The sequence below is a fragment of the Caretta caretta genome, chromosome 12 (genome assembly GCF_965140235.1).
Source record: "Caretta caretta isolate rCarCar2 chromosome 12, rCarCar1.hap1, whole genome shotgun sequence".
Taxonomy (NCBI): domain Eukaryota; kingdom Metazoa; phylum Chordata; order Testudines; family Cheloniidae; genus Caretta; species Caretta caretta.
This window is the reverse complement of record NC_134217.1, coordinates 16376146-16399972: the sequence shown is the minus strand read 5'-3', so window position 1 is coordinate 16399972 and position 23827 is coordinate 16376146. Positions and strand designations below refer to the sequence as shown.

Genomic DNA, 23827 nt, shown 5'->3' with positions numbered 1-23827 from the left:
AAGGTGGGGAATGATGGGGATCTGAGTACGTTTCGAGCATGCAGCACGTTCCCAAAGTTTCCTCCCTGCAACTGCATGAACTAGTGCATCGGATTTAGCAAACACGTTTCAGTTATTAGAAAGAGGCCTCCTCCTTTTGCCTTTCCTGGGCTTTCTCTGCGGCTCTGTGCTCTGCTGCCTGTGTCTGGCTGGAAGTGAAATGCACTAGAGCTGCTGCTGCTCCTTTTTTTTTTTTTTTTTGAGACTCCAAAAGGATCTTTATTCCCTTTCATGTGCCGCCTCAGTCCAATAGGAATCCAGAGGCTGCCTGCAAGTGGTCTAATCTCAATGAGGTGTCAATCATGTTCCCTGGTGGGTGAAGTAAGGTCTTTTGTAACCGCCTCTGTCTTTGGGAAAAGAGAAGAGAGAGGAGAAAGACTTCAGCAGAGAGAGGAGGAACGCAGGACCGTGCTGCAGAAGGGGAACTGAGATTTGATTTTTGCTTTTGCTTTAGCAGGGGGGAAAGTGGAGCACATGGATTTCTAAAAACGTTGGGATTTTATATATAGATAAATATATATATATATATATATATAAAACCCACCACTGAAAACAGTCCAATGAATCGCAATTGCAGATCAATGCAGAGAAATGGGGAAACTTCATTCGAAACATGGTTAGTTCCTTTCACTTGCTACTCCCACAGCCCTTTCCCCCTTGTTTGGATGGCGTGTTGTTTGTTGTGATTTTTTTATACTGGTGTCTAATGATCTTCCTGTATTATTTTTTTCCCCTACACTTTCCCATGGACCTGCCTAGCTGCCGTTTGTAAACCGAGAGAAAGTCCAGAAGGTAGGGATGGCTCTGTATTGCTGGTAACTTTCACATCCCCCTACCCCTCTCTCTCCCCTCAAACTTTCTGCGGCGGGTTCGGTGGGACAGTGGTGGCCGGCTCAGGTTTATACCCCAGGTGCTGGTCCACCCCCCCCCCCCCCTCTGGGGCAGGCAGAGGGCATGGGTGTGCTGCTCCAGTATGTGGCATTGTCTCTTGTGCTTTCCTTAGGTGATAGTTTTGCAGTGAACGCCTCTCTAGCTCGGAAAGGGATTGAGGACTGGATGGTGAAGCAGAAATACTTCGGTAGCAGCGGGGGCAGCAGTACGGGACTCCTGCAAGGCTGCCAGCACCGGGCTGTTTGCAGGCTCTCCAGCACCAGGGTATGTCAGTGTCTCAGCTGCACAAACTCCCCCACTCCCCCTTCCCTCTTCAGACACTAAAAGCCCAAGCCCCTTTCTCCCTTCCCTTCCCTTCCCAGGATCAGCTGTGAGGAGGCTCTGCTTTGCCCAGATGCTGCTTTTAGGGGCTGCCCTGGTGGGTGGCTTCTTTCCTTGTGCCCCTTTGACGAGGTTAGAATCCCAGAACAAAGTCTGCTCTGGCATAAGAGCCTGCCAGAAGTACAAGCACCTGCCCACTAGTTTATTAGCCGGACGATTAGTACAAAACCCACTGCAAACAGGAACAAACAGAAAACCATTGGAATGCGCCCAGCTCCCAAAACGTACCAAGAGAAGCTACTGTCTGTGGCAGAGAGCAATTGCTGTGGCTCTTTGACATAGGAGTTCAGGAGCGCCGAGCCACGAAAGAGCCTTTTTACTTTCCAAAAGTGTTATTTGCTGATTTGGTCATGCTATTAGTGCATGGGTGATTTTCTTTTTAAGGAGTTTTTGAGCTTGCCACTTGTCACTTCCCAGCTCATCTGTGTGCACACGCTGCTTGGGGGAAGTCTATGTAACCAATTCACCCTAAATCCTCCGGGTAAAGTTTGGGCAAGAGTGGGGTTGTAGGTTTCTTTCTTAATGCTGTCCCTTGAAACTCAAGGGAATGATGGGGGAGTAGAAGACCGTGATTCTCAAATATTGTCCATCTACTCTTTTAGGATCTCATCCAAAGCTCACTGAAGTGTATGGAAAGACTCCCACTGATTTCAATGTGCTTTGGATCAAACCCTTAAACTGGGTCAGTGGAAGAGTAACCTGAGAGATGAGGAGACTAGAATCTGTGCTTCCCAGTGCAGGAATGTGTGTCAGAAAACACAGTTAGGGCAGCAACACCAAACATCCTGCAAACTTTTGTGTTTGTGAGGAGACATTTCATCGTAAATGGTGCAGTTTTTACTTAACATCTGGACTTTACCTTTCCTCTCGTTTGAGATGTGAGAATGGATAAGAGACTATGTTGGGGTCTTAAAACCTTTCTCTTGTGCTTGGGGGGTCTATAATCTTAAAACCTTTCTCTTGTGAGAATTGATAAATAATTTGGAAATCATTGGAGGCTGGGTGAAAGGAGTAATATGCTATATAAGTGTTATTTATTATCAGTGGACAAATTAATTTTGCTCCCTGTTAAACTCTCTTAGCCACCATTGGTTTGAGGGTTTGGCTTGGAGTTTTGTGTTGGAGAAAATGTGATGACAGTGGGAGAAAGAATTTCTTACTTAAAACAGTGTGTGCATAATCTGTATCAATAAATAGAATATAATAATTCTGCCTACAATTATTCTTCAGATAAACCCACTTTTGCAAGTCAAACTTTTGAGATGTGTGTGTTCTACCCTTAACGGGCAGGTTTGTCTAGGAAGGAGAGTCTCAAATTTAAACTGAATACAAAAAGAAAACATGGGTTTAAAATACAGGGAAAACCTCACAAATTCTAACATAAGTTTTATGAATCTCAACGATACTTTGAGAGACTTGCAAAACTCTTACTCCATGAGTTTTATTTATCTCTATATATATTAGTAAAAAGTCATTGTTTTTCTTAGTTAATTAAGCAATTAGCTAAATTATCCATACTTTTTACTGTCCTCTAAAATTAGTTAATTTGAAATGTGCTTGAATGCACTATTCCATAGAGGGTGTTGACTGTACCTCCTAATATGTAGTTTGGTGCAGAATGTTTCAAAATAATGGTGGCCTGATACTGCCCTGAATATATGGCCTCATTGCCTGTTAATTGCTTTAATGCTATTGGCATCCTGCTGGAAGATGGCTGTGACAGTTACATTAAGGTTCCTTAAAATATGAATTTTATGTCATATGGAAGGAGGTATAGCTGAAACAGATATGCTGTGTGTAAAGGTTATGGAGTCAAGGTTGCAAGACCAATTCTGAGACCTATCTTTGATTCTCCGATATCCCAAGATATCATAGAATCATAGAAATGCAGGGCTAGAAGGAACCTCAAAAGATCATCTAGTCCATTCCCCTGAACTATCAAGTGGACTGCAGCCTAGCATCTTAGTTATTAGTTTATTCAAGATGTAGAAGTGACCAATATTTATAATCAATTTCATGGAATGCTACATAACAATTGTACATACCCAAACACTTGAATCAATCAAAGTTTTTTCTTTGTGCTTGTGCCATGGTTGAAAGTTTGGTTTTCCATTAAAACCTATTTTAGTGAAAAAATCATATTTTAATGATGATTTTAGTGAAAAATCATATGCTATTGTGGTTTGTGGTAGGAATAGATAGATCAGAAAGAGATGAGAATGTGTGGAGTCAAGGAAATATCCAATTGAGTTTACATTAGAGAAAAATCAGTGGCTCTAGGAATATTTTTGTTCACTATTGAGCCTCTTCTCAGGAATCTCTAAAAAGAATCATGATTATCTGTTTAGCGTTTTGGGCCTGATTTTGTGAAATTTTGTGCATCTTCTCTTTGCTTTCGATGAGAGTTGAAAGCACTCAACAGTATTGTGCTGTGAAGTTTTGGATAGTCTTGGTCCAAAGTTTTGGAGGTTTTGGATCGTCTTGGTGAAAAATTGTTCATAATAGAGTAACCTGACAATACATTACATATAAATCAGGATATAAACCAGTTGTAGGCTGTTTTCTTAGGAACAGGGCCACTAAAATGGGCTTCACTTCTGTCTTCCAGGGAAGTTGACACTAATGTAGCTGTTTTAAAGCAACAAGGAATGAGTAAATTAGCTAAATAAAGTTTAGTATGTTCACTTAAAATATAAGATTGAATGTACATGGATGAGTTTCATAAACCAGTTGAGGGAAATATTTGTGTACACTGAATCTTGAACTTTTTGACAGAAGCATGGTTCAAAAATTCAAAAGCTGTTCTATTACTGAACTGTAATTTAAAGTGTTTCCTGATTGGAACAAGGTTTGCTCAGCTGATCCCTCCTCCCCCCCAACAGTCATGAGGAGAAAACTAATTAGTGTCCAGCTATTGCCAAATGCATCAGTCATCTGAGAAGGCTGTCGTAGTAGTAAATTGTTGTTGGGTGAAGGCATGAACAAGGGTAAAGTGGTGTGTAAACAGCCTTCTCTTCTGGGATAAGAGCTCTGATCTCATTAAAGCATTGACACCTGCCCAGCAGGGGCTGCTGTGCTCTACATTTTTTGATTACTATGTAGGCTGGGGTTAATTTGCAGCCATCCTGGTCCGTGACACTGAATTAAAGGAAAAAGCAATTTTGTGGCATCCTTGAAAAGTATGATGGCTTGAGTTATCGTCTGTTTTTAATGTTAATTGAAACCACTGGGGTTGTACATTACAAAGCCTTTTAGGGAAGTAGAATACATGTTTGTTGCTACCTTATGAAGGAGTTAACTTGAGGCTGGAGAAAAAGGGAAAAGCTTCCTGTCACTGAGCGGATTATCCTTTAACAGATTTCATTTATTCATCTTGTTTATTTTTACAAACTATTTCTGCAAACCACCATTATTTGAATTTTTTTTTAAAACTAAAAAGCGGCTTTGTGCTAGAGGGGAAATTTTTAAATATAGCATTTGCTTAATTCAATTTACTTTTATCTTCAAAGCCATAACAAATTTTATTAGTTTCTTACTAGAGTGTCTCATCAAAATCGGAGTTCTGGGTTGAAAAATCTGTCATTTTTAATTGCCTGTATGAGTCCGAAACAAACTGGTACCCACTGAGCCAAGTTGGAAGTTACCATGATGGGAAAACTAGGAAAGACTTTAGGTACCGGTATATTGTTAGGACTTTATACAGCTCTTGATTTGCATGTTCCACTCTCTTGACATCAGTGGGATTGCACCCCCCCTGGCTGGGAACAGTACAGAATGTAATACTAAGAGATATCACTGGCTTTAAGACTGGGGCATGCTTTCCATATGTTCTATGCCTGTAACTTCCATTGACATTAATGGGCATTCCATGCATTGTTTGAGAAGAGAATAGACCGCAAAGTGTCAGCTTCCATTCTCTTCTAACAGGATCTTTCTTTTAAAAAAGATTGATCTGTTTAATAGTGTGTTTAAGCATGCGTGTGTATATGTACACAGATATAGTCTGTAAAGCACACATGTAGATAGGTCATGTGTGCTGAATGAAAACACAATTCCTTAAAAATCATTTTATGATTTATTGTCCACATTCACATTGCCTTGAAGGCCATTAAAATGGTAGAGTTAAATTTTAAACACTAGTTAGCAATATTTTTGGAGACCATCTCATGAGCAGAACTCTGTTTTGAGAGGCTGACCTTTTCTTGTCATGGTAGCAATACAAGTATATATCTATTGGATAATTTATCTGTCTACCATATTGCTGTGTGACTATTTAAAATGTTCTTTTTTCTTTTAACTTGCCTCCTGTCAAGTATGCACATAGTCTACCTCATTGTTGGCATTTTGTAACTAATATACTATATTGACTTATGGAAACCTGGTTAAAATTAACAATGGGTTTATCGGTTCTAGGTATTGCTAGGGTTTGGATAATTGTTAATTTTGCATGCATCAGGTGTAGTAGACCAAAACAAATTCACCCAAATTTTGCAGTGAAAGAGATAGGAGAGAAAAGCCCGAAGTACTGTTGAGATTTTGGTGCCAACAAACCAAGACAGTTTAATTACTGGTGCACGTAGTACATCTTGACAGTGCTGGTTTGGGAAAATTACACTATGAACACTAACAATCAAAGAAGTTCTGAAAGTAGTAGTGCCATGGTGATGAGATTAGTGAATTGGCCAGTACTGTAGCAGAAAGCTGGATTCCAGGGGAATTATCCTTGAATGATACCAGTTGGTACAATTAAAAGCCACAATGCAGCAGCCATATGGAAAGTGTTAGACGTCCTTACATGGTTTCAAAGCTATGTGCCGGAGGTTAAATTGACATATGAAGAAAATCATAAATTAAATATTTTGTGTTATGAAATTAGAAAGTTGACTTGCTTGAGCAATATGGAGGAGGTAGATGGGAGATGATCTGCATTTCATCTGGGCTTGTTTCAAAGATACTTTAGATTAAATGTGGTGCACTGTCAATTTGGGATGTTGATTGGAAAGCTAAATGGCCCATGAAGTCTCTGCAAACAAACCTTGTTAAATCAATTTATTTGATCTCTTCAGACAATGAAAAATATGAAAGTTGGAGTTACTGAGATTGATGTTTATAATGATGAAATATACCCTGTTTAGTAGCTGTAGGAGGTCTAAATCTGAGTGACATGGGAAGGTTATGTCACTTAGGCTTTCCAGTAACAGATAGCACCTCCTGGCTTTATGCAAGCTTATTTCTCATGAAAGGCGGGCTGTTTTATGGAATACATTCTCTTCCTCTGTAAATTAGGATGAAATAGAACAATGATGTGTTATATTCCATATTGTCTTAAATGTAAATAATTTTTTCCAGGATTTTATACTAAAAGTTCTTGCTTACAACAAAGATGAGAAATTTGTTACATTCTGGACATATGGAAATGTTCTTTACACTAGAGTTCATTAACAGAAGGTTCCGCTGTAAGTTTTTTTTTAAGATCTATAATAAGACCCCGGAGGAGCCAAGTAAGTGGATATTTGTAGGCACCCCTCAGAAGATGATCTCGGTTGACTTGAATGGTTGCTTTTGAACTGGGTTAGGATCAGAGGAAAGAGGAGTCCTTGAGTATTGAAACTGTGTAAGGGTTGATTTTATTCTGAAGGAGGGGAATTGTTCTTCAGTGATTTTTAAAACAAATCAGAATGTGCAGTCGGTGCACCTCCCACCAGTTGGCCTTTATAGAAATTCTTGTGGATGGGCTAAGCTTCATGAATGTTAGCGTCCGAAGTTGGTAGAAAAGTAAATGGCAGATGTTGAAATGTAAGAAATATTTGGAGCAATTCTTTGTAATATGTCACCTCTCTTCCCCACTCTCCCCGCCATTTGCGCTGAGTGAAAGTACCTGTTACTTTGAACACACAGACTAAGAGTCTCAGACTTTGTGGTATATATTAAGGTACACTTCAGCTCTGAAAAGTGACTATGGGAAAACGATGCCTTTTTGACTCCATGTGTAAATTCAGTCCTATCTGCTAATGCAAGGGGGTAACTATATGCACAAACTAAAATGTACATATGAATTTACTGACTTATGTGCTCAGATAAGTGGCAGTTTATAGCTGAAGTTGATGAAGGTACATTTAAAAAAAAATATGGACACAGAAAGCAGCCCCCTTTGAAATATTTGGTACAGTGTCATCTATGCTTTTCCACAACCATCTAGCCTCTAGACTGGCCCTGGTACCCTTGTTGTTTGGGTCAATGCCTTCTCCGGAAGAGTGCCAATATGCAAATCATACTGAAATGGGCTAGGCTGTGTCTTATTTTTAAAGAGATTGAATTGTATTATGATGGCAAGACCATCAAACTCGTTTTTGGATGTTACCAACTTTGGATTTAAAGCCGGTCACTAGAAGCATCCACCCACTGTGTCACTTGCCATGAGAGTCCCTTGTGAATCCGTGGATCTCCTCTGAAGTATGGAGAGGGGACTGCTTTTATTCTGAACAGAATTTAATTTATAAAACTTCTAAAGTGCCTAGATTTTCTGCCAACTAACCTTGGGCTTCAGTCTAGCAAATGTACACAGCATGTGTAACGTTAGATCTTAGATGGATTGGCATGTGGTCAGCACAGTCTATGTGCTGTCCATCCCCGAGAAATACTTTGTGTTTTGTGCTTATGATGGAATTTAATGCATTTGGGGCTGTTAGCGTGGCAGCTTTAAAGGATTAAGTATATTGAGGTTCCCATTAAAGTATAACTCTGTGACTCAAGATCAGTGGAAGAAAATCATGCATGAGTGTTTGATCTTGGGTGCAGCCACACATGCTGTGAGGTATAAAATAAGGGGATAATCTCAGTAGGGAAGTAAGAGTACAAAGTATTGTCTTGCAGGAGGAATGGGATTTTGGAGCAGACTTGGATCTTTTGTTCCACAGTCTCATGTGACTTATGTGTGGTACCCAGGTGACAGATTTGTCTCGGGGGAGGAAGAGGGATGCAGGAGGGCGTGTTAGGTGCTCTCAGAAGTAGTTTGCTGTCTGATCCTCCAAAGAGATGATGGTGGTAGCTAAGGTCTCAGCTATTTCTTGTTGTCCTGGCTGAAAATGTCTATATTTCCACCAGGGTTAATTATGCAGGGAAAAGGAACCAAGAGATAAGTAAAAAGGATAGTGAGTGTAAAACTAAGTCTTATGCAAAAGTGCCATGTGGCGCACAAGTGCCTATATAGCGCCTCGATCCTGAACTCTTTGTCCAGGAAAATCTCGTATTGACTTCAGTGAGAGGTTTTCCTAAGCAAGGAACACAGGATCCTGAGATCCTAGAGTAAAAGGTTTCAGAGGAACAGCCGTGTTAGTCTGTATTCGCAAAAAGAAAAGGAGTACTTGTGGCACCTTAGAGACTAACCAATTTATTTGAGCATTAATGCTCAAATAAATTGGTTAGTCTCTAAGGTGCCACAAGTACTCCTTTTCTTTTTAGAGTAAAAGGCAATCTGTGGATTGCATAAGATGCTGTGGTTAAGCCTGTGTCACTGTTTCCATTATAAACCTCTCTCTTTTTAAAACAATAAATAAAAATTTTGTTTGTGAACTTTCCAAGTCTTTCTCTGTCTCTCCCTGTTCACATAATGTACGTGTGTATGTGCTACAGACACTCTCTCCCCTAAAAGAGAGAACATCACAATCTAGCAAGGAGAATATCTGTCATTCCAGCTGAGCAAGGTCTAAGGCAATAACCCAAAATATCCTGGAAGAAATTCTAAAAAGCATTGAAGAAATCAATCATCTAATCCTAGAGGAAGGTCTTTGATGTAATCCTAGCAAGTTTATACTGGGAGCCTGCCTATTTCTTTATGGTCAGCTGTAGACTTTCTATATGAAAAGTGGATGAAATAATTTCATATGCTTCTGCTTTTAAAAAAAGAAGTTTCATAGTTTTCTAAAGTGTACACACTGTTTAAATGCAGACTGTGGCTTTTAGCCTAAGACCAGGTGGGGAGGAAATACTTTTCAAAACAAGTACTTACAGAAAAATAAATAATAATTTGATATTTTCCCATGGAAATACTGTCCCCCATTTAGTCATGCCGAATATTTAATTTTGTTTTGAGGGTAAATGTTACAGGTTATCTCAGTTTAAACTATTTTTTATTTATGTAAAGCTTATGTACAAGGGTTTGTTCCTAATATGGATGCATGTATTAAAGCAGTCTTTAAGATGCCTTAAATAAAATATTTGGATAGTTTTATTTTTAAGTAACTTTGGGGGTTGAGCAAGTCTTATTTACATAATCTGTAAAACCTCCACATTATTTTCCTACACCCTTAAGGATTGATCCAAAACCCACGGAAGTTAATAGGAACTTCATTGAGTTCTGTGGGCTTTGGATCAGGTTCATTGCAGTGTCAGCTGGTGAGGATGGAGGATTAAAATGGCCAGACTAACAGTTTGTTCATCCACCAGGGATTGCACTAATCCTGTAGTGGCAGCGTTTCTCCTCTCAATCATGGCAGTTTACTCAGTCACTCTTTTCTCTGAGAGTTCAGTAAGGATTTTGGCAATTACATTGCAGTTTATATTCTCATAGATAATCAGGAATAGGGCTTTTAGCTACGGTATTATTTAGTGCAGTGGGAGCAGCCCATTGGTACATCACATCCCTGTTTTTAATGGTTTGGAGGTTGACTTTTTAAAAATTTTTAAGTCCAGTGAGCTCTATTATATGATTCCATTATGAGTCACACCCACCCTTCCGTAATAAACATTTTTTTTTTAAATGGGGTTGTTCATGGCTGATTGAAGACACATACTAACCGTTTTGCTCTGGACTAATATGTGACATAGGGCTTGTCTTCACTACGGAGCTAAATCGGCACTGTAGCGGCATGGATTTAGCGGGTCGAGTGAAGACATGCTCAGTCGATGAGAGAGCGCTGTCTCATCGATTTCTGTACTCCACTTCAACAAGAGGTGGAAGCAATGTCGGGGGCAGAGCATCTCCCATTGACATAGTGTAGTGTGGAGCCTGTGGTAAGTAGATCTAAGCTATGTTGACTTGAGTTACACTACTAACGTAACACAAATTGCGCAGTTTAGATCAACTGGCAGCTGTAGTGTAGACCAGGCCATAGAAAATTGGGTAGCAAATTTTTCCTATTATTACTACTGGAACTATTATAGGTGGCCTCTCACCTACCATGGAAATGCAGCCATTGATGGATTGAAGCATGGCAGCTACACAGCAGCAGACACTTTAAACACAACAGTTGAGGAAGAATACTGTATCCATTTGAGACTGCATGGGGGATTATAAGGAGGCAGAATGTGATTATCCAGAATGTGATCATCAGACTTTACACCCCTAGTCATTTCAAGATGGTTGGTTTAACTGTTTGGGGTTTTTTTGGGGGGCGGCGGAGTGGGTGGGTTTGGGTTTTTTTTTTGTAATTTATTTTCATTTGGATGAAACAGATGCTTGTGAAAGTGCTTAACTAACAGCAAGCACAGGGCAGACTTAGGTTATTAAATGTCCTTTGAATGCCATGGCTGCCCTGTGCTCTTATCCAGAGGTAGTATTTAGCCCTTAATAAGGACAGGGGAAATGCAAGCTCTGCCAGCGCTTAGCCTATGCGCATACAACACACAGTTCATGCCCAAAGTACATCTCTGCCAATACAACTTATTCCTCACCTGTGGCACCCTCTGATTCTTGCCAAGAGGCCCAGAACTGGAACGACGGGCACTATGGAATTAAAGATACTGCAGTGAGGAGCACCTTGGATGGGGCAATAACTTAACAGCAAACAATAAGAAATGTCTTTTGGTAACCACAAATATATTGTGAGGTCCCTTCTAGTTCCATAGCAGTAGCTGTTCTTTGACCCTATTCCATGTGTTAGACGTTTCTGATGTAGAAGCCCTCTACACCAACATTCCACACAAAGATGGACTACAAGCTGTCAGGAACACTATCCCCGATAATGTCACGGCAAACCTGGTGGCTGAACTTTGTGATTTTGTCCTCACCCATAACTATTTCACATTTGGGGACAATGTATACCTTCAAATCAGCGGCACTGCTATGGGTACCCGCATGGCCCCACAGTATGCCAACATTTTTATGGCTGACTTAGAACAACGCTTCATCAGCTCTCGTTCCCTAATGCCCCTACTCTACTTGCGCTACACTGATGACATCTTCATCATCTGGACCCATGGAAAAGAAGCCCTTGAGGAATTCCACCATGATTTCAACAATTTCCATCCCACCATCAACCTCAGCCTGGACCAGTCGACACAAGAGATCCGCTTCCTGGACACTACGGTGCTAATAAGCAATGGTCACATAAACACCACCCTATACCGGAAACCTACTGATCGCTATGCCTACCTACATGCCTCCAGCTTTCATCCAGACCACACCACATGATCCATTGTCTACAGCCAAGCTCTGCGATGCAACCACATTTGCTCCAACCCCTCAGACAGAGACAAACACCTACAAGATCTCTGTCAAGCATTCTTAAAACTACAATACCCACCTGCTTAAGTGAAGAAACAGATTGACAGAGCCAGAAGAGTACCCAGAAGTCACCTACTACAGGACAGGTCCAACAAAGAAAATAACAGATCGCCACTAGCCATCACTTTCAGCCCCCAACTAAAACTTCTCCAGTGCATCACCAAGGATCTACAACCTATCCTGAAGGATGACCCATCACTCTCACAGATCTTGGGAGACAGGCCTGTCCTTGCTTACAGACAGCCCCCCCCAACCTGAAGCAAATACTCACCAGCAACCACACACCACACAACAGAACCACTAACCCAGGAACCTATCCTTGCAACAAAGCCCATTGCCAACTGTATCCACATTTCTATTCAGGGGACACCATCATAGGGCCTAATCATATCAGCCACACTATCAGAGGCTCGTTCACCTGTACATCTACCAATGTGATATATGCCATCATGTGCTAATGCCCCTCTGCCGTGTACATTGGCCAAACTGGACAGTCTCTACATAAAAGAATAAATGGACACAAATCAGACGTCAAGAATTATAACATTCAAAAACCAGTCAGAGAACACTTCAATCTCTTTGGTCACTCAGTAACAGACCTAAAAGTGGCAATTCTTCAACAAATTAAACTTCAAAAACAGACTCCCACGAGAGACTGTTGAATTGGAATTAATTTGCAAACTGGATAGAATTAACTTAGGCTTGAATAAAGACTGGAAGTTGATGGGTCATTGCACAAAGTAAAACTATTTCCCCATGTTTATTCTCCCCCCCACTGTTCCTCAGACGTTCTTGTCAACTGCTGGAAATGGCCCACCTTGATTATCACTACAAAAGGTCCCCCCTCCCACTCTCCTGCTGGTAATAGCTCACCTTATCTGATCACTCTCTTACAGTGTGTATGGTAACACCCATTGGTTCATGTTCTCTGTCTATATAAATCTCCCCACTGTATTTTCCACTGAATGCATCCGATGAAGTGGGCTGTAGCTCACAAAAGCTTATGCTCAAATAAATTTGTTAGTCTCTAAGGTGCCTTTTCTTTTTGCGGATACAGACTAACACGGCTGCTACTCTGAAACGTTTCTGATGGCAACCTCTATAATACTGGTGCACAACCAAGGAACTGAAACACAAAAAGCTGTTAATTTCACCTCTTTGTGGGGGGGGGGGGGGAGGCAGAAGGCAGGGATGGACGGGACAGGACAGAGGGCTTCCCAAATGGAGAAGGGCCAAATTGGTAGATAAGAAAAACCTTAATTTCATACTCTTAAGAGCATATTAAAAGCAAGGAAGGAGAGCCCTATCTTATCATTACTGCAGAGTCAGCGCTTCCATCAGCATCAAGAGGAGCTCTGCAAAAAGGTTGTGGTTTGGTTATACCCACGATAAATAGAAAGGCAAAAATTAGTTGTCTTCTCAAATTGCAGTGTTTTTCTAGAATAACTTGTAGGCCAGATTCTGCCTTCAGTTGTATAACTGTGCAATGCACTGATTTGAGGGGGACCTGTTCAGGCATGGTTAAGGGCAGAATTTCGGCCAGAAGGATAAAGCTGTCTTAGTTTTAAAAAGTGAAGGGGCAAGGGGGCAGTTGACCCAATTCAATGGAATTGCCACTTCAAGGCTCCAACCCTGCAAGCCAATTCATGTGGGGAAATTCTTACAACTGAGCAGCATGCCACTGAAGTTTGTGGGGCTTCCACGTGTGGTGGAGGCACAGAGGTCTGCAGACAAGGCTCAGTTTGCAAGACCAGCGCTCAAAAGAGGTTCTTCTGATGCTTGGGCTCAGCTTCTGGCTATGGAGAGGAGGAAAAGAAGAAAAGATTTTGGCTGCAAATAGCCGAGTCATTAAAATAATGCCAAAACAAAATGTGATCCCCATGGTATTTGGGTGCAACTTCTCCAGGGGCTAGCAAGCTGACCTTTATCCTGGGTTTGATGCAGCATGGATTTCCATTGGCTATACTGGTGAACCCCCATGCTTCTCCAAGTTCCTCAGTTGTTGCCATCTTGACTGATGATAAAACAGTGTTTTTCATCTATTAATGAAGTTCTGTTCACCAGTAAGTTTTGCACAAACTTTACATACCTTAGTGAAACTCCTGAAATGATGTTCTAGAGAGAGCTGCATGATCCAGGGATTGCCATGCAATACTTTTGACTGTATACTGTTGATATGATATAGTTTGGAGAGAGTGATTTTGTTGGCGTATAAAGGGTTATGTTGTTAAAGTTACACAGGCGCCTATCCACCCATACACCGCAGGTGATCTCAGAGTGAATGTTGTTTAAAGCGCCTGTCCCACGGCTTCACAAATGTGCTCTGACCAGAGGATGTTTTTCTAACTTCAAAGGGCTTCTCAGACTGGCTTGGTGCCTCACGGACTGAGTCCACAATTCCTCTCTGCTCGTGATGTGTTCTAACCATGTGTGATTTTTGGTATGTGATGTTTTCTTAGAGCCGCATTGACCTGTGTTCAAATGAAACTTGCTGTTAAGCTTGTAAACACAAACTTGTCGTGTGGGCAGTTTTCATCTTAACCTGATGTGTGTCTTTTTTTTAAAAAGAGAGCTAGAATAGACATCAAACGGAAGAGTAATTTATAAAAAAAAAAAAAAAAAAAGGGAAAACAAAAACAAACACACAGCAGCCTTTTCAATTCCAGAGCCTCTTCCTGAAGTTAAAACTGAAGGAGTGGGTTCTTTGCCAGTCGTCACTGAGAGAACTGTGCACATTCCCGCTTCGGCTCTGTTAATGTTACATTTGGTTACTTTAGTCAAAGTTTTATCTGCAAATGGGCAGTGTGCAATGAGTGAGCAAGCCGCAAGCGAGTAGAAAATGGAAAATCCTCTGCCACTAGCCTGCTTTTTCTAGTAACATTTTATTTAAATTGACTTTTAGGAATCTGAGTATTTATTTTTAAATGTTGCTTTTTCTTTTGTAGTTTGGAAAGAGAGTTTGGGGGTGTGAAATCCGTTACATTTTCCTTGCAATCCGTTTCTGAAATAACTTAATATTAATGTCAGGTTTCAGAGTAACAGCCGTGTTAGTCTGTATTCGCAAAAAGAAATGAAGTGAGGATCCGATGAAGTGAGCTCTAGCTCACATAAGCTTATGCTCAAATAAATTGGTTAGTCTCTAAGGTGCCACAAGTCCTCCTTTTCTTTTTAATATTAATGTGTTTTTAAAAAAGGCTGACACTAGCCAATAGGCAACTGAGTCATTATGAACTGTGGGCTGGATCCAACTCCCATTGAAATCAAGTGACTTTAATGGGAGTAGGATCAGGCCTGGAGATATCTATGTAGATGAACTGATATGTATTGTGCTGGGTCAGCTGTGTAGTGAGGGACATTCTGATGTTCCACTGAAGCAACAGTTAACACTGTTGGATGCCATTTTTACCGCATTGATACAACTTTTCAAACCAGAACAAATTGGCTAATGATGTTGAAAAGCACAAGGGTTTAAAATTTTGATTACTATTTTATCTTTGTTGCTACAGAAGTTAAATAACTTACAAAAATGTTTACTACTAAAGCAAACAAAATATTTAGGGTCAGAATGTGATAACGCACGGTACTTTATGCCAGGAGTGCTCCAATTGAAGCTAGTGGGGGACTACTTGTGGAGTGAGGTATTACTCATCATGAGTAAGGACATCTCAAGCTCGTCCTTAAAAACCAGTTAGTTAGATTTGCATTTCAGGCATGATCCAGAAGTCCTCACAGAGACAACAACACACTGAAATCAGTGATCTGCAGGATCTGACACTCTAACATGAAATGACCTGTGCTGTCTTTCCATCCTGTGGGTATGACTCTGGACCATCCCAACTTGTTTATTTTGGTTAATTTTAAAGCAGGTGGCCAGAATAAATCCCTAGTTTCAAAGTCACAGCTGCTGCTTTGAAATATTGTAAGAAGGGCTGTTGGTCTCTTAACACAAAGGAACTGAGCTGCTCTTTGGTAGAGCATCATCATCCTGAGAAATACACTCTTCTTTTAAAAAATTCCTTCTGCACAGAGGTTTGGAGTTTATACTTCACGATTCTGAGGCAAGGAGATGAAAGCATTCCTTGTTTGGTTGAGGATTGTAGGTACTTTAGAATTCCTTAGTGACTCGAGTCATTGGAATTTAAAGACTGTATTAAAAATTAATAGCAACATTAGAAATCACAGAGGTATTACAGAAAGCTCTTGCATTTGTCTGCATTAAAATCATTTTCGGGTTGTTGTTGTTTTTGAAAATGTATTTTAAGTTTGCTTTTAATTGGATGTCATTGTGGCAATCAGTGATGAAGACCTAAGCATTTCAAAGCTAAATCAATTAATAAGGCCAAGTGGACATTATACCATCACACTAATGAAGCTATGTTTAATTAGTAGGAAATGTTCCATTACATTTTCCCCACTTCCTTCCCTTATAACATTTTCTTTTAAAGAGAGCCTCTTTGGGTGAATTTTTTGATAGCATCAGCAGAATGGTGAATTTTCTGTTGTTGAAGGTTTAAAGAGAATTTATGAAGGATTTTTAGAGTTAAACATTAGAAAAATGGAGAGGATTTTCTTTTTGTTGATTTTTCTCTCTGTTCCTTGTCACCTTATTATATTATAATGTTTTTTCCTACTTTAAAAATTGCCAGTATATATGGTATGAAATCATCATCTTTTACAAGCATGAGGGAAAAATACATTTTAGAAGATGCACACATCATGATGTTCACTCTGGCTTCAACCTCATACCTTCCCATTTTATAATAAGTGCATCAGGCAATAATGCAGAAGAAGCAACCTCCTTGCCCTGGGTGAAGAAGTAGAGATCTAGGTCTGGGGAACAGAGCAGAGGAGTGTTGATCATGGAAAGGGTTAGACTTTCATGCCTGTAACAAGAAGGTGGATGGAGTGGAGCAGTTCGTCAGTCTGTGTACAAAGGACTGGTAAGGATGCATCCTACTTGCAGAAATAACCAACCACAGCAAGAAAGGGTTATACTGCCACCCACCCATTTTCCACAAATCTTGGGCCGTTCTGGAGCTGGAGGGCCTAATGCCTGTCGGCCACATGTGAGATGAACCTCTGTACCGCCCGGCTGCCCACTGCGGCAGGGGAAGCTATGATCAACTCTTAGACACTGGCCACTGCAGCTCTTGCTCAAGAAACCATCACTTGATGGCAGTGATTTAGCCAGCTACTGCTCTTTCTCTTTCCATCATCCTTCTTGGGAAAGATTATTTAAGAAGATAGTAGAGGGTGACCAGTGGGACCACATGACTTCCTCCGGAGTGCTAGATCCACTCCAGTCAATTTTTAGATCAGGAAATGGCAGTGTAGTAGAGCTGGTGGAACTGATGGATAGTTTCTTATGCCTTTTTGGACAGGATGATGAATTTCTGCTGGTTCCCTTACAGGATCTGATGGCGATAGATGGAGCTGTGTTAAGCTGGCACTGCTCTTTTCTCTCAAAAGATCCCCCAGAGTGGTGTCTGGCAACTCCCAGAGGACTCTGCAAGGCACATTTCTGCAACCATTTTATTCTACATCTGTGTGTGGCTGTTGTGGGAGAGCACAGGATGCTCTGGGCTATGTTACCACTAAGACGCTGTTGACGCCAAGCGCTGCGTGTTTCTGGTTGAGGGTGGACTGTGTAGTCTCCTGGATGTCCCAGTTTCTGAAAAAAATGGGGATGTGGATGGCCTGCAGCTGACTCCGATTTAATTCAGGCAAAACAGAGGAATCCACAAGAATCTGTTCTCGCCTACCCTGTTAATTGACAAAAAGGGTGTGCAACAGTAGTGGTCTGCAAGGCTCTGCTTCTGGCCACCCATGGAGCAGTAGTGTGCAAGAACCTTTCATTTGGGGCTGAGCAGGAGACTGTGCCTTTTCCAGTTGGACTGGGAGCTAACTGTGATGATCCATGCTTTTATCACCTCTAGTTTAGACTATATTTACAAGCTGTGCCTGCTCTGAGAAGGAGGACTGTCTTGTTCATATAGCATACTGTGGCATGCCTGAAAAGCAGCACAAAGCAGTGAGAAAACACCATACCAGTGCTGTGCTTTACACTAGTTGCCTATCCAATTATGCATCCCAATGAATGTCTTGGGCTTGATCTACAAAGCCAGGAATGGGCTGTCGCTATCTCATTGACCACATTTCACTCTCTATCCCTACTTCAGCATCTGTGTTTTCCTGGGATGTTTCAGATCTCAGGTTACACGTTGGAGGGGGAAATGGCATGTTCAGGCTTTCCAGGTGTTGCCCACAGTTGTGGAATTGACATTTTCCAGAGATCAGGCTGATTCCTGATATTCCCTCTCATTGGTTTGTGTAGGCGTTTTCCCAGACAAATTGGAAATGAGTCTATGTGGAGTCTGCTCCTTCTACTGAGCTTTGAAGGAGGAGGAGGAGCTATGCTTCCACTGAGGACAGTACTTCCACAAGAACAAATGATGTAAGAGCGTTCAGATACTATAGTGCTACATACTCTGGTAGTGTCTATAATCATCTCCACACTGAATAAAACTTACTTCAGTTCTGAGTTCACCTGACAAACGTTGTGCTGTCCTAATCTTAAAACCATCCACAGGCCAAAGATGGGGAGAACGTGGCAGCCCAATTGGTAAGTGGAGTATGTTGCAAGGAGCATAAATGGGACATGCTCCATGATCTCCACTGGCTGCTTGTGGATTTTTGGGTGATTTTTAAAGTGTTGGGTTTTGACTTACTAAGGCCTGCGGTTTAGTCTTCACTAAAGGCTCAGGTGTCACCCCTAACCTGTCTCCCATCTACACACAAAATCCTCTCACAAGTGTATGGGTGCTTAACATCTGAGCCAGCTGGCCCGTCCTGGGGTGTAGGGTAAAACCTAAGTGCTGCTCATGCTCGAACTGGTAACCCACCCACAGTAAGGATGAAGACTAAACTACTCAAATGCTGATAATTTTCCAGTGCCTTCCCACAATTCTTCCCCCTCTCCCCCATGTGCCCATAAGGACAGATAGGTTCTCCCAAAATTCCCCCGTGTGCCCAGAAGTTCTCCCACAATTCACTGGAAAAAGAATCATAGAGTGGCAGCAACACTATGAACCATGGTATATGCCCACTGATGTCTTTGTGTCTTGCACAAACAAATGCAGCACCAGTGTGGACATAGTGGAGTGGACACACTCAAGACTGAGTTTGCAGTATTGCCACTCTTACCCGAGTTAGGCTAACCTGGGTGTTGACCACCTGAGTTAATGCTGCAGTGAAGATGTGCCCTAAATGGTTGAGTATATAGTTACCTGAAAGACTACCATGGAGTACTACCCCTGTTGAGATTAGCAGAGGTGCCCAAACTGAAGACCACTAATATAAATGAGAGGGGGGTGGGTGTTCGCAGCTGATCCATGTGGTGGGGGCCTCTTTAGAATTTGGTGCATGCTGCAAAGTTTCATCTTTTCCCCCAGGCAATTGAAAATGGGAGGGAGTCAGTGGGGGAGGAAATTACAAGGAGTATTGGAGGGAGAGGGTGATGTGCTGGTAGAGGTTATATTGAATTGTACTGCTTCATTTAAGCTATGTTGGAATATTAATGAGGTTGTGTATTTATGATATGTGCAAGGTGCCTACAGTCTAAGGATAGGTGCTCTCTTTATCAGTATGTATATACATTGAAATAGATAAAATAATATAGGAAGAGAGCAAAGCTGCTCCTTTGACACTGTTAACAATAAGTGACATTTTTCTCAGTGGGGCTATGTGGGCATAGTCAAGGAGAGTGGAAAGAGAGTCCCGTTTACTATTTCATCAGTGATTGCAAAAGCAGCTCTGATTTGCCAGTCAGACCTTAAGCTGTGGGCAGATGAGCCTTCAGTGGTGTTCACTTAAATAATGAAATGACCCTCTCTGTAAGGTTATTCTTGGGAGCAGTGGAGATTGCCTATTAGCGAAATGCATGTCAAAATGTTTACAATGAACTGAAGTGGAGTTGTGAGTCAGAGCAGTAGTCTTTTGAAAGGGGAGTGGCTTTGTAATGGAGAGCTTTATAATAAGGGAGAAGCATGCCTCCCATGCTGGTGGGCTTTTGTATTATTCAGTATTGAAAGTGGAGCAAGTTTACAGGTTAATTAGCAACTACTCCCTCTTCCTAGCATTCCATAGTGAAGTGTCACCACTGTGTATGTCTGGAAATGGCGAGTGACAGCTAGAGATGGATACTCCAAGGCTTTTTAGTCATTGTTATTTAATTTTCTGCTTGAGAAGACATTTGCGCTTTTAAATAACATGGACCAAAATTAAATGTGTGGTATTGAAGATATAGTTATCATCCTGTTTGATACCAGCAATTGTCAGCAAGTCTATACTGCAGATGCAAGGGTGTGGTAGTCAGCCGCATTCCCATCTTGACTTGAAAGCTTGATTTAAAAAAAAAAAAAAAGTGTTTTGTCCTGTTTTATATAAAGCTTAGGAGAGTTAAAACAAATTGTATCCGTTGGTAAAAGAGTTAACAGCATCTTTGGGCACTTTCAGCGCATTAGTAAAGAAAACGTCTCTGATGAATATTGGATTATAAGGATGATTTTATTCCAGGAACTGTGTGGTTTTGGAAAGTGCAGCCAATCTGGCTGTAATAATTGTAGTTAGTCTGTGCATCAAACCTGTGCTGAATTTTTTTAATTTCCCTGTGAGGACTAAGAAAGAGACCTCTTTGACACAGAGCCAGCAAATTCCTCTTTCTCAGATTGTTCCCCCCCCCAGTTGTTTTGTGTCTCCAAAACAGATCAGTTAGATATTTCCATTTTAACAGTAGTCTCTGTGGCTGTAAACTTGCTTTAAATGCCACATGGTGCAATAGCTGAACATTAGTGGGGAAATAAAAAGCCACATCGTGGCCTGGCTAGCATAGACTTTCAAGGGAGTGAGGAGGCGTAAGGCATCCCCTGATGCTGGCTAACCACACCATGAGTAGCATTGCAGAAGGGGACACAGACTCAGCAGAGCTGCTACTTCCCCCCCTCCTTGTAGATGAGTTAGTTGCTGGTGGAGCTAGGGTTACCATATGTCCAGGTTTTCCAGCCCTGGGAGGGGGTCCCAGAGGGAGGTGCTGACTGATAACTAACACTGGGTCCTGGGCTTGTGCCAGCCACCCTGCCACGGTGACAGGTAGCAACACTGCCCCCCATCTCCAGTGAGTACCCCTGCTGCAGGTACCCCCCTCTAGCTCACCCTCTTTTTGGGAGCCTGAAATATGGTAATCCTAGGGGGAGCCAATTCCCCCCACCTGGTGGCATACCACGTCGGGCAGTGTATAACCTGCCAGGTGTCTGCAGACCCACTGCAGTTTACTCCCTCCCTGGGGCAATGAGAAAACCAGAAGGAAGATTGTGACCCAGAGAGTCACAATCTCCATCCCAGGCTGCTGCCGGGACAGCACAGCAATCAGCTGACTCCTTGTTCTGTGCTGAGCCTACAGTCACAATGTAGCCCGCCCATAGTAACCAGGGAAAGCACTCTCCAGTTGATTGTATCAGAGGGAATTGCCCCTGGCTAGGTGTGCTGGAACAGTTTGTATAGCGGTGCTGAGAGCCACTGGCTCAAACTGGAAACCCTGTATATGATGGAAACCACTTCAAACCAGGGGGTTGTGGTAACACCCCTAGTTCCAGCACTTATGCCCCTGCCTATCTAGCAATTAAGAATTCCCGTGAATGGACTTGATACGTATTATCCAACTCCTCAAATTGTTGTTCACTATATTTGGCTTCACTATTTCCAGTTTGTGAATAAGGAAAGGCTAAGAACTATGTATAAATGACTTCTTTTACAGCCAATGATATATGTTGTGTAGAGTCCAATAAAGTTAAGCAGGATTAAGGTAAATGACCTCATGAGCAGGGAGGCCTCAATCAGGGCACATTTCTTCATTTCTGTTCAGCAGCTAACTATTTATAGACTTTGAATCAAAGGCTTGGACAACTAATCAAAACAAATCCCACGAGGTGTGCTATTAAACACAATTCTTGTGTATGGAGCAAATACTGCAGAAGTTTGAAAAGCATTTTCCAACTATTGCTACGAATGGAGATGGGACGTGAGCTGTGAAATTCAGATCTGGATCCAAAGTTCCTCCATATTTGTGGTTTTGGTTTGAGTCTGTCTCTAGTTATTAGGGAGATACATTTCAAATGTGGCTTTAGAACTTATGGATGCAATGTTTTAGCAGCAGAATTCTTGCTTTTTCAGAGCATTTTTCATTTTAGAAAGTATTTCTTGTCTTCAGGGGTCCAAACCCGGCAGACCCTGCTTTGATAAGCAAACCCACTGAGCACCCTGGTGTGTAAGGGCAACAAGATATTTGTAAAAGAAAAATCTAAATGATTGTGTAAAATCATTCTCTCTCTGCTTAGTCTCTCAAAATGAAAATATGAGACTGCATTCCTTGTACATCATGTAAAAGAAAAAAAAGACATGTCCTTCTACCATTAAATGTCATTTTGTTAAGAAGGATTTTATTTCTTTGGTTTTACTTCAGCTTCTGTAGCTCATTATGCTCCATTGCACAAATGCTTCTAGTTGGTTTATTAAAAAACAGAACCAAAAATCTTAAGCTGAAAATTGAATGTTCTTTTTTTGCTAATTAAACTTGATCCTGCAACATGTCCATGTGAGCTGACCCTTTCACCCTCCCTGAACCCCATTGAAGTCAGCGGGACTCCCTGTGGATTCAAGAATCCATCCATGCAAATCCAGTTGGAAAATCCTGGTTTAAGTTTTCTTTTGAGAAATACATTATATGGTTGTCTGTTGGTGTTTTAAATATGTGTGGAATTTTGGATTGAATCTTAGTGCTTTATGAATGAGAGTGAGACATGAATGCATGAGCTGGAAACAAGAACAGTTGGCCAGGTCCTGGACATGATCCATTGTGGGACATTACCCATTGTATCCGTCCACATCTGCAGCACTTGACATAATCCTGGAGTAGGCTTACTTTGAGTAGAGGATGATAATGTGTGAAAATGTTCAGTGGTTATGTGATGAAGTCATGCCCATCAGGCATTTGATGATGTTGGTTTTCACAGGGGATTTTACAACTGGCTTCAGTAGTCCCTGGTATGGGCAATTAATAATTGTGTAATGGAGAGCAATATAGTATGATTCAATTGTAGATGCCAGTGTAAATAGATTCTCTAATATTTGGGATTTAGTCATAAATTTAATCTACTCATATCATTCCGGTACCATGCAGTCACACTATAGGGCCCAGTCCTAGTACCCTTTCTCTGGCTTGTTCCAGTTGACAGCAAAGGCTTCAGGATTAGACCCTGTTCAAAATAATTACTTGTTTAGAGGCATTTTAATGTGACTGTGTTCTGTTTTCTGATTTTTGAAACCTTAGGGCCCCAGTCAAGGGTGCTGGAATGGGGAGAGGGCCGGGGGCGCGCCATGGGGTCATGGCCCCATCACTTTTAAAAGTGGGGGGAGGGGCTATGCCCTCTCAATTTTTACCAGCTGTAAGGGCGAGCGAAGGGAGGGGTAGAGAAGAGCAAGGGGGGGCAGGGTCTTGGGGGGAACGGGCAGTGCGGGGTGGGGTCTCAGCAGAAGGTGTGGCGTGAGGGCGGGGCCTCTGTGGAAGGAGACATGCAGGGGTTGGGGCCATAGTTTAGGCACCAGTGCCCCCCCCCCCCGACTTTTAGGGAGTGTCCACTGCTTCTGGCCTTAGTTGAAAGTCGGTGGGTGACATCAATGAATTTAGAATAGGCCCCTAGCTGAGATGTCACTTGCTGTTCTGTTTGGAGCATTGCAGGAAACATCTGTTCTTCAGAAACTACCTTATGCTTTCTCCCTTTCCTGTTCTTCACTGGAACAGCGATTGCTTCTCCTGTTCCACTTGTAACAGATCTGTGGATTTTTATAGAATGGGCTTGTGAACATTGAAAGTACATGAACATTGAGTAAGAAGCCACCCACTTTCACTTGTTCGCCTTTTTAAATGGGCCTTCATCAGCAAGCTGGTTCCATTGGTAA

At 41.7% G+C, this 23827-nt stretch overlaps 1 protein-coding gene across 1 annotated transcript in view; it reads left to right on the top strand.

Annotated features, from left to right (window-relative positions):
* Positions 1–257: 257 nt before the first annotated feature.
* The window catches only part of NKD1 (NKD inhibitor of Wnt signaling pathway 1), a 149057-nt gene continuing 125487 nt past the window's right edge, over positions 258–23827 (top strand). Inside the window, exons 1-3 of the mRNA XM_048816750.2 lie at positions 258–655; positions 799–831; positions 1043–1194. Coding sequence (XP_048672707.1) covers positions 631–655; positions 799–831; positions 1043–1194 — 210 coding nt within the window. The 5' untranslated portion in view covers positions 258–630. The remainder of the gene's footprint in view (positions 656–798; positions 832–1042; positions 1195–23827) is intronic.